Source organism: Drosophila mojavensis, unplaced genomic scaffold (assembly GCF_018153725.1).
Source record: "Drosophila mojavensis isolate 15081-1352.22 unplaced genomic scaffold, ASM1815372v1 contig_136, whole genome shotgun sequence".
In the NCBI taxonomy this organism is placed as follows: Eukaryota; Metazoa; Arthropoda; class Insecta; order Diptera; family Drosophilidae; genus Drosophila; species Drosophila mojavensis.
The window spans coordinates 14,101,850-14,113,286 of record NW_025318667.1 but is presented as its reverse complement, the minus strand read 5'-3'; the positions used below and the strand labels follow the sequence as shown (position 1 = coordinate 14,113,286).

General features: G+C 52.5%; 1 protein-coding gene across 2 annotated transcripts in view; it reads right to left on the bottom strand.

Moving 5' to 3' along the window:
• Positions 1-561: 561 nt before the first annotated feature.
• LOC6583809 (E3 ubiquitin-protein ligase highwire) overlaps positions 562-11,437 on the bottom strand; it is a 54,147-nt gene continuing 43,271 nt past the window's right edge. The window contains exons 15-23 of one of the 2 annotated variants that reach the window (XM_044007772.1): positions 10,147-11,384; positions 8,650-10,116; positions 7,334-7,824; positions 5,823-7,166; positions 3,920-5,356; positions 3,509-3,850; positions 2,437-2,901; positions 2,164-2,357; positions 562-1,855 (exon numbers count right to left, since the gene is read on the bottom strand). In XM_044007772.1, coding sequence (XP_043863707.1) covers positions 1,372-1,855; positions 2,164-2,357; positions 2,437-2,901; positions 3,509-3,850; positions 3,920-5,356; positions 5,823-7,166; positions 7,334-7,824; positions 8,650-10,116; positions 10,147-11,384 — 7,462 coding nt within the window. In that variant the 3' untranslated portion in view covers positions 562-1,371. Of the gene's footprint in view, positions 1,856-2,163; positions 2,358-2,436; positions 2,902-3,508; positions 3,851-3,919; positions 5,357-5,822; positions 7,167-7,333; positions 7,825-8,649; positions 11,385-11,437 lie in introns of both variants that reach the window. The other variant, XM_032732271.2, reaches the window with a different exon arrangement.

Here is an 11,437-nt window from a genome sequence, read left to right as displayed (position 1 = left end):
GATTTATCTACGTAGATAGAGATCCGATACGGTAGATCGGAAATCAAATTAAAAAAGGTGTATTTTTTTAATGATTCTAATTTTTTTCCAGCACCCAAACCCAAACTTTTTTATGACTAATTGTGAAATTAAATTTCTTAATGTGGAAATTAATTTGATTTGTTGTTCGCATTTCAAATTATGATAAAGGGAAAGCTCTGTAGCATGGAAATATTTGGCGAGTCCGGCGAGAATTTAAAGAAATTCTTTTAGGCAATTTGGAAAATGTTACCGACACGAATTGTCAACTTCTAGAATATTTCAGATATGAATTACGAATGCAAACAACAAATACTGCAATAGCTATTACGAGCCCCCTTATAATTCGTATTAATGTATAAGACGGTAATGAATCTCAATCAGCAAAAATATTAAATAAAAAATTTTATGTTGAAATAAAAAGAAAAAGTTTTTAAAAGATTTTGTTGCGTTTTGTTTCCCCTTTAAACTTTTTTTCTGGTAAAAACATTGTACCCAGGGATCTTCGATTCGAATTTCAATAAAAGACCAAAATGTGTTCCATTGAGTTATATAATTGCATTATTTGTATTTAATTACATTTGCTTATCTTTCTGTTCCTTTCTTTCTTCACATTTATAATAAATTTGATCTTGTTAGTTATTACAATAATTTGTTCATCTCATTCGCATTAAATTTGTTTACATTCTGATAAATAATATACGTGAGTCTGTGAATTTCATTGAAAACAAAAAAATAATAATGTGCAAACGCCTAAGAATTTCTCTCAGTGTATGCGCTTTGTATGTTTTCTTTTTTCCTCCAATTTTCCATTCGATCAATTCCAATTACCACAAACAATTCATTTCGAACCTACTTAAAAGTACTTGTGTGTGTGTGTGTGTGTGAATGTGTGTGTGTCCAATTGAGTTAAAGCAAAACAAATGCCGTTTAGATTTCAATTACAATTACAATTACAATAAATAAATAATTTAGTTAAATACACATATAGCTAAAATTGCAACTTTTGAATTATAATTCATTATTTTGATATAAAAAAAAATATATTTATATTTATATATGGGAATTTACATACATATGTATGTATGTATGTTTATCCCTAATTGCTAGCTCGCTTTTCCACTCTCCCTTTCTCTCCCTCTCTCTCTCTCTCTCTCTCTCTCTTTTTTCTATCCCTCACTTTCTCTATGTATGCAAATGTTTCTAAGAGTTCTTGAGCTGATCTTCCTGCTCCGCCGCCTCCTCAGCTTCCTCCTCCTTCTCCATATTCCCCTCCATCTCCTCGTCGTCCTCCTCGTCTGGCGACATATCCTGCCGCACCAGTTGCAGTCGTAGCTTTTGGGCACGCAGTTGCTAAAATGTTTGCGCATTGCGACAGACACCGCAGCCAAGTGCGAACTCCTCCCCGGTGGGCGGATGCATCACATGCAAGGGACACTCGTCGCCCAGCAGCTGCTTGGCCTTGGGCCCGGCTGGGCACTGGGGCAGCTTGATCTTCGGTATGTTCGTCAGCCGCTGGAAGTCGTCGTGACACGTGTCGCAAAAGTGAGTGGTGCCGAAACAGAAGAACACCGCCACCGAGCAGCAGTAGCGGCACTTGTACTCCAGGAAGTCAGTGCCGTGCTTGGGGCACATCTGCGCCCTGGCCACATCCGAGCAGCCGCCGCAGACGAGCTCCTCGGGATCGAACTTCTCCCCGATTTCCGCATCGCAACGCGCCTCGCCACCATAATAGGCCTTCTGGCATTTGAAGCAAACGTAATACGCATACCGATCCATTGCCAGCTGCGTTACATCCTTGTTGTCCGTATCCTTAACGACGCCCTCGTACTTGATGCTGATTCGGGAATAGAACAAATGGGAGACCATTAGCGAAGGAAAGGCTGAATACTATAGAAGCATAAGAAAATAAAGCCGATCTATTGGGAAAAAGGATTTTTAATAGGAAGTCCGATATGGGGCATCATAAGGAGGTTTCTCAAGATACTTGAGAATCAAATATCGCTTAAGCAGCTCTCTCATAGAGCTTAAAGTTTGACTTAAGTCTTATACTTGAGTGTATGCTTAGCTTTGGATATGCCTACAGCTATGAGAGCTTTATACACTGATCTATAGTTTACTTTTGTCCATTCCTATTGAACCTACCGCATGAGAGCCTTGCGCTTGACGTCCTGCTTGAGCCCGTTGATTGGCTCCAGTATATCCGCCAGCAGAGGGTGCTGGATGTCCGCCTTGCAGATGGGGCACAGCGAGAAGCCGAAGGTGATGCGCGGCCCACTCCAGCGTTTCTCCAGCACGGCCTTGCAACAGTGAAAGTGGAACACATGACCGCACTCCAGCTGCAAAGAGAGGGACACACACACACACACACACACACAGATATAATAGGTATATTGATGATGATTTACATCTGCTTACGTGTATGGAAGGGGCGCAGGAGAGCGCCTCCACGAAACAGATCATGCACATGTCATCCGCATCCTGCGTGAGCTTTGGGTCGCGCAGCTCCTCCGCCAGTTCGTTTTCGCGCGCATGGCACACGTGCTGCAAGCAGGGCAGACATTTGCGTTCACCTGCCACACCGCCGCAGGCATGGCCGCACGGCTTGGTCTTGAGACAGGAGTTGGCCGCGTACTCCTGGCACTGGGCATCCGCGCACACGTTCCCAATCTCCAGCAGTCCCGAGTTGCTGGTGAGCCCGCAAAAGCGACAGCGCCCCACCGCCTCCTGAGGACCGGATATGATCGTGTGGCTGCCATCGCGGAACTCCACCATCGCTTTCAGCGTCTTGGAGTCGGCCAAGGCGAGCAGCCAGAAGAGCTTGGTCCGTCCGCAGGACTCATGCAGCTCCACGCGTATGGCCTCCTCCTCCTCCTTGCACACCTATAATGTATATACGATAGAGAATTTAAAAATTTACTTAGTAAAATTCTTCATATATTTATGTTAATCATCAATCAAAATACAAAAGGAATTTATGGATTGATGCATATCTGTTATGATTGATTGATGTTGTTTCCTTTTGCAAATCCCTAAGTATTTACATAGATATTTAACATAAATACATTAATCAATCATATTTAATTGATGCATATTTATTTTGATTGAAGCCTTAAATATATTCATAATCTTGTTGTATTTCGATTCATGATTTACAGAAGTATATGGAGGATTCGCTTGCTTCTTTAGCGTCGAAGCTATATTGATTGACTGATTGACGAACAATAGAAACACATATTTGATTGATTACTTGAGTTGATTGATTATTTGAGTGATAATAATATCAATACTATTTCCTTCATGTATACGACGCATGATTGTTTAACTGATTGATTGAAGATAGATTGATTGACATTGCTCTGGCTGAGGGCAATAGAGCATAATTCATTGATTTAGATGTGTGATTGATATGATAAATGGCTTTGGTCCAATCAACAAAGTTGCTTGATTGATGGGGTAATTGAACGATGGGACTGCTTGATTGACGTACCGTGCGTTTGTGTGTGCGCGTCTTGCGATTGAGATGCAAAAAGCGATCACAGTCGCCGCAGAGTGAGCCGCATGTCTCGCATTGGATAATGGCCGCCGTCTCGCCGTCATCGTGATTGGTACACATGGGACGAGTGTCGCAGAGCTTGGACCATTGTCCCGACGATAGTTTCTCCACATGATCACGCTCCAGCACACAAAGACTGGCCAGAGCCAGCCAGAGCGTGGCTGTCTTTGTGCAATGCTCCGGTGTGCGATAGACCTCCTCCAGTCGCGTCAAATTGAGCACTGATTCGGCAATGGCCGCCTTGGTGATCTGCGACCACTTCTCGCTCAGCTTACCCTATTGGAAGAACAAACACAGAGTGATTGAGTGAGTGAGTGAGTGAGAGAGTGAGCTACAACAACTTACGCTGGCCAGATCACGTATGAGTCCAATGATGCTCTCCGCCTGCTTGGTGGAGATGACCCCATTCAGGAACCAGCGTTGGTTCAAGTTGCGCTTGGACTCCTTCTTCGGGGGCGCTGTATCAAAGCGAAAGGGGTCGCCGCTGTTGGCCAGGGCCGATGATGACAGCTGCTGCTCGGCCGTGTTTGGGCGCGTACGCAACAGCTGCACGGACAGATCCAAGTAGCTGCAGAGTCGCACAAATGCCGGCGTCTTCTCCTGCTGGCCCGATTTGGGGCCACTGGCCGAGCCACAGCCGATCGTTGCATTCGCCGTATTGGTCTTCACCTTGACCTGCAGCTGCAGCGATTTGGCAATGACGGCCAGAAAGATGTCCAACAGGCCCAATCGACTCATATCAAAGTCGCTGGCGCTCTGGTGGGCGATGTTATAGTCGGCCGGCGGCAAGCGCTGCACGCCCAGCAGCTCCGCAAAGCTCTCCGGCGTAATTTCTGGTAGAATGCGACGCAGCAGCGCCGTCACCTGCCGCTGCACACGATCGCTGCCCGTATGCAGCAGGCCCAGCAGATCGCGCAGCAGGCCGTGCTGCTGCGACAGATAGGAGCGACCCACAACGCTGCCGGACAGGGCAAGCACCATGCTCAACATCTCGAAGCAGTAGGTGTCCGGCGCTCGGCTGCGCTCCGGGCTGCTCTCGCTGGAGGAGGCAGGCCCCGCAGAGCTGACCGCTCCTGCTGCTGCTCCTCCGGCTCCAGCTGCTGGCGGCGTCTGCTGCTGCTGCTGCTGTTGCTGCTGCTGCTTGAGCACATGCGCCAGATTGGCCAGCTCCCAGTCCTCCTTGGCGCGCTGCGCTTCCTTGCGTATGGCATGCACAATGTGCACAATCACCTGCTTCTGCAGGTGCGAGAGCTTGCTGCGCGAGAACAGAATGCCGACCATGTGCTCGCGCAGGTCCAGAGAATCGGCTAGCATCGAGTTGGCTGCATCCTGCGAGGCCACTCCGCTCGGATTGACCGTGTCGCTCACATTGCTGATCAGCTTGCCGAACACCTGGCCGGTGATGAGGCGGAACACGCGTAAAGTTTCGCTCTCGCAGATCTGTTGCTGAATGCGTGAGGCGTACGACAGACGCACGTTTGCCCGCTGCTCGACCATGGGCAATGGCGGCAGCGCATGGGACAGCTCCTCGGCTGGCCCAACAGCCGCCGCTCCGCTAGCTCCTCCGCCCTGCTGGCAGCTGGGCAGACCGAGCAGCTTGATTTGCCGTACACGCAACGTATTCTCCGGTCCGTGCAGCTCCAGTCGAAAGTGTGTGCAGCTCTCGTCGCTGATCTTCGCTGCGATCCACACGCACGCCTTTGGGTCCACATCCACGGATTTGATCAGATTCGTATCGCCCAGCGACTGGCCCGCATAAAACACCACATTCAGCACTTTGTTCTGTGGAAGTCGAGAAGTGTGAAGTACATTATTAGCCTTCTCGCCGAGCATAAGAGTCAACAAACGGCTTTCCCATAGTCGTTGCTGCGTGCTGCTGTCATACCCACGCCTAATTAGCACCTGTTCAAGGGGCTGGCAATAAATACTCGAAAGTACTAATTTTCTGGTCTACTACAAAAAGAAAAGAGCGAACGTCAACAATGAAGCCCGCTCAATGACAAGTGAATGGAAAACAAACTGTAAATAGAGAGCTTGGATAAAAGACGGTGCCTGTGTAGCACCAGCGTCTACCGACGGACACGCCTAGTAACCGAGTAAGGGAATACCAACCCATTGGAGTAATGAATCTATCTACCACTGACCCGATCAATCAATAGGCAGCAGTAGAAACTACTACCACGAATCGTAAGCGGAAGAATGAGTAGTGCCTCTACTCTACTCTACTCCGCACTGTGATGGTACCCACCTGAATGTCGCGGCTGTTGTCAATGTGGACGAGAACGAATTTGCAGGCATAGCTCAGCTTGTTCATGGAGAGCTCTATGATCTTGCACTTGTTGCGATCCTCCTCGTCGCTCTCCCAGAACGTTTCCGTCGAGTTGTCCGTGAGGGACTCGGCCATGGCCGGACGCGAGGAGACCGTCACCTCGAACATGCCCGCCAGATCTGTGTAGCAGATGAGCCTGGCGCCCGGCACGCTGCCAGCTGTCAGCTGATTGCTGGCCGTGGCTATATTATGCTCCGCATCGCAGTGCGTCTCGCCAGCAGTCGCGAGCATGTTGGAGACGGCCATCGCGTCGTTCTGCTCGTCGGACTTGGACAATATCTTGGATATGTTGCCGAAAACGTGCGAGCTGTGCAGGAACTGATGGTCCGCCTGCCGAAAGCGTATGCCGAAGCACTGAATGGCCACGCGCTGCAGTGGGGAGCCGAGCGGCAGGTGTAGCGTCAGATCCGCCACCGACTGCAGCAGGACGTGCAGCGACTGTGTAATCAAATGGGCAAAGCGTCCGCTGATCTGCGTATAGGCAACTGGGTGCTCCAGCGCCTGTTCCGCCTCCTCGTACTTGCCGTCGACCAGCTCCACGCTGCCCACAGCCAAGGAGCTGACGAACCACCACATCAGGTCGTGCAGGCACACACCCTGCGTAACGCTGCGCAGCAGCCAGTTCAGCGCCTGCAGCGCATAGATGCGGCATGCGGCGATCCGCAGACTGCGGCGCATCGCTACGCGCAGACGGTCCAGCTCGTGCTTCTGGGTGATGAAGGCCATGGCCGGTCGGCTGAGCAGGGCGCTGTTCTGCTCCGGCAGGGGAGTCGCAGAAGCCGGCTGGGCTGGGGCCGCCTCCTTGGCTGCCTCGTCGCTGGCTGCCTTTGGCTCGTTGGCATTGGGTGCCTGCAGCACCGCAACGCTGGCTAGCAGCTTGGGCGGCACCAGCCGACGCAGATGCTCCGACGGATAGCAAATGAGCAGCGAGCCATCACCCTCGCTGGTCGAGTTGTTGCGCCTCCGATAGACCACCTTGGGCTGTGTATCCAGCGGCAGTGCCACCACCGATGGCTGCAGATGCTGCAGCTGCAACTGTTGCTGCTGTTGCTGATGTTGCAGCTGTGGCTGCTGCTGTTGCTGTTGTTGCTGCTGTTGCTGCTGTTGCTGCTGCTGGGCCACAGCTGCCCAGCCCTGACCCATGGAGTAGCTGCGATGGAACTTGGACAGTGTGCCGCCAGTGGTTGGTGGATTGGCCATAGATCCGGACATTAGCTCATAGTTGTTTGGCTCACACGACTCGTACGAAATCTCCGACAAGGGCTGACCAAACGAAACGAAAGATAAGCAAACAGAACACGGGGTAAATAACAGTTTCTGTGTAGGCCGAGCTGTAATCCCACCAACTATAGTCTTTACTGGATAACAGCTCTGATCTTCTCAAATTGAGATTTATTTATATTATTAATTAGTGAATTGGCCCAACTCACCCGATCGTAGCCATTCTCATTGGCATTGCCGCCCAGGCCGAACATCTCGTAGGGCAGATCCTCGTGCAGACCCGTGCCCAGGCACTCTAGGCAGGCGAAGCTCTCCGGTGCTGGCCAAACGTTGTCTGGTGTTGCCGGTGCCACGCCCACAAATGACTTGCGAAAGGGCGTAAACTTGCCGCTTAGCCGGCCAATGCGACTGTTGCGCGCCGAGTCCGCTCGGCTAGTGCTCGGCTTGCTACTCAGATTCAGATCGGACATGCCCAGGTGCTGATGCTCTACCACCACGGGCATCGACTGCTGCGACTGTTGCTGCTGCTGTGGCGAACGCTTCTGGCTGCCTCCCAATACAGCCGACGAAGACGGCGACGAGGAGGAGGAGGAGGAGCAGAGCTCCAGCAAAAATGTTGCATTCTCTCGCATTGTCGTGTACACCTCCGAGTTGGCTATCAACGTAGTTGTCTTCACGCCAAACAGATTCATTTCAGCACCTGTGTTGGGGCAAAAGAAAAGGGAGAAACCCAACAGGTCAGAAGGACTATAGAAAATGCCCCCTCTTCCCCCATTTGATAAAAGAGCACCATGTGAATGACATTGTCCGATACATGCGGGACCACAAAAAGAGCTAAAGACTGAGATAGAGATAGAGATAGGGATAGAGATAGAGATAGAGATAGAGAGGTATGCTGACCGATATGGTCATTGTTCATACAATCTTATCTAAGAATACTCTTATCGAGGACCACATGCTGTACTCAAGCATGGCATGAACATATCATACGTATGTATTTTTGCAATGACCGAATGATCCGAGTTTTCCATAGAAAATGAAATGGGGCGACAATTGACGCACAGGTCTATCATGAATGGATGAATATATCATAGCGATAACTCATTAGTTATTGAAAAAAAAAAGAAATGAAAAATCGAATATAGCAAACGAAAATAAGGTAAATACGCTTTACGCTATATCTGCTGCTGAGTCACCCAGTAGCGCAGGATTCTTCGACTTCAGATAAGACAAAGGCATTTGAGATAAGTCCACGATTGTCATACTTAACAGCTATAATATGTAATATACATATATATATTGTGTATATATAGAAGCAGAAGAATTCCTACAATCGATCTACAGACGATCTGAAATTGGGGAGGAAGGCACGCCCTCAATGGGAGTTGTTTACGTCTGGGATTTGGATCAATTTCAATGGACAGCGCCTAAAGATCTGATGTGTGCTCGTACAGGCAGACGGGCATTTACCCAAGCCAAGCTACGCTGATCGTGGCTTGGGGAATGCAGCAAAACGATGGCTCACCTGAATTGGAGGCGTGCTGGGCGACGCTGTTGATGTTGCTGGCGGTGCGAGTGGTGGCCAGGTATTTGTCGCGGCAGGCGTCGCACATGAGGAACCAGCTGGAGGCGCCTTTGCCGCCCTCGCCGCAATTGCCGGCCCAGCCCTCGCAGAAAATGCCCACGGAGTTGTAGCCCTTGCCCTTGGCGGACTTCCCGCAGCCGGGATGGGCGATGCGCATGTGATATGTGACGGGCATGGGCAGAAAGAGTTCGCAGATTTCGCACCAGCTGCCGTCGTCCTTTTTCTTCCGTTTGCACTTCTTGGCTGCATCCTTATCGGCGCCCGGCTCATCGTTGCCCTTGCTGCCCTCTTTGGCATCGGAGTCGCCATTGGCATCGCGCCCGCTGGGCGACAGGAGGCGCGGCTCGCGCTGCTCGAGCGCATTCGACTGGACAATGTGAACGCAGCCGGAGCAGATTTGCTCCCAGAGGTAGACCAAACATCGCAGAGCGGGGGGCAACACGCTCACCAGCTCCGGCAGGGCGTGCAGCTTTTCCTTCGGCTGCTGCTGCTGCTGCTGCTGCTGCGGATCTTCTCCAGCTAAAATATTCTTGCGATGCTTGCTCCGATTGTGGAGCGAGCAGTTGCCGCTCTTGGCGAGCGTCTCCAGCGTCGAGGGGCGTATGTTCAGATAGTGTCCCGCATTCGCTACCTCCACGGAATGGCGCTGCTGCGCCTTCTGCTCCCGCGACAATTGCAGTCGCGGATCCCCGGTATCGCGCCGCGTCACCACAGTGGCGCCCTCTTTCGGCAGGCCCGGATGAAACTTGAGGAAGCTGGCGCAGGCCATCGCATCGTGGACGACGCCCTCGTGCCAGAGCAGAGCCGCAAATACCGCTCGAATGCTCTCCGCAAAGGAGGGCGGCATCGCACGCTTGATCGGCCCCATCGCCTGGCCGCGCTTTGAGCAGCTGCTGCTGCTGCTGCCGCCGGCTGTGGGGCTATTGTTGCTCAGGCTGAGGCCGATATGCAGCTCGCTCGGATGCTCACTGGACCCAGCTGCATCGGTAGCTCCACTCGCTCCGGATGCCCCTGCCCCTGCCCCTGCCGCTGCCGTTGTCGTTGTTGTTGTGGTTATCTGCAGCAGGCTGAGCTCCTCCTCGTCCAGCTGTGCCGACTCGCTGGCCAGGGCGACCGCAGCGGCGGCGGCGGCTGCCGTCCGTCTGGGCGTGTGCTTGGGCGTGGACAGCAGCGCTGCGGTTTGGCTGGCCGTATAGTTCACACGCCGTACGCTGGCTATGTCAAAGTCCAGGGATTCGCCAGCGGCGGAGCTAATGCTCTCCTGGCTGTTGCCATTGCCTCGCGCCGCATGGGCGTGGCTCGGCGATTGCTCCTGCCCGCCCATCGCACGCACCAGCTCCCGCACAGACACGCCAGCCAAAGGCGGCATCGCTGTCTGTGACTGTGACTGCGACTGCGACTGCGACTGCGACTGCGACTGCGACTGCGACTGCGACTCGATGGCATCGCCTTTGAACCATTTTTGCAGCGCCTGCAATTTGATAGCACCGCCGCCCACGACGCCAGCTATGGCCGAGCCCAGATTGCCGGGCAGCAGCTCCGTGCTGGCAGTCAGCATATTGTCCGCATCCGTGGGGAGCAGCGCATCCGTGCCAGCTCCTTTGGCGGCAGGCAGCAGAAAGGGATTGGTCGAGGTTGCGGCCGTGGACGAAGCAGCCGCCACTGTTGCTGCGGGCAGCTCAAAAATTTTACGCTCCGTGGGAGATTTACTGTCGGCTGGACTGCTGGGGCTATCGCCGGCCGTGCTGCCGGTGGGACTACTGGGCAGGGGCTGCTGCTGCTGCTGCTCCGACTCAGTCAATTCTACGCCAGCTGTCACTTTTGACCTGGCCTTGGCCTCGTTGACTGGCTGCAGCAGCGTCCGGGTTAGATGTTGATTGTATTGCAGGCACCACGCCTCCGTCGGATACCAGCCCATGGTGCAGTGCTGCCGTATGGACTCCGTGGACAGACGCAGCCAAATGCCGTCATCATTTTCGATCTCATCTATAAAGGATATGATGCCACCCAGCCGCACCACGCCCACCTGCTCCGACTGCAACGTTGGATGGGAGCGTATGCGCAATCCAGCGCTGTGCCTCGCCTGAAATCGTCGCAGTTTGCTTGGCGCCTGCGGACGGCGTGTGGCATTGCTCCTCTGCGCGGGCGGGGGCAGCACACCCTCCTTTACCTCAACCCTATACACCTCCTCGAGCGGTATGCCATCGATGGTGACAGCCAGACAATAGCCGCCCACGGAATTGGGCGTCCAGTGGACGCTGAAGGTGCCGTCCTCCATGTCCTGGGCAGAGAGAACCTCCGTCGTTCGCGTCTGCACTGGACTGCTGAAGCGCAGCTCCTCGAACGAGTAGTTCGTGTAGGGCTTCATAAAGGTGATCGCCTTGAAGCACATCTTTTCCTTAGTAGTGGCTTCATAGTTCAGACGTGGCGGCGGCGCCATTCCGCCCAACTGGGCGCCTATGCCCTGACCCACAGTCGTGCCCTCGTCCGCATACGAGGTGCGTCGCATCTTCAGATTGCCTCCGCCACTGCGATCCGGTCCGGTGGGAATGGCCTTAATCTCCACCTTGAGCTCCGGCACAAGTACGGCATCGCCATACTGATCCCGTATCGTCACTGTCACCTGGGTGGGCCAACCGTAGCGCAACGGCTCCGTAATAGTATTCAGCTCACATCTGCAAAGGATCGGAAGGGGATGGAATGCTCAGCATTAGCCTAGTCCGCGTCT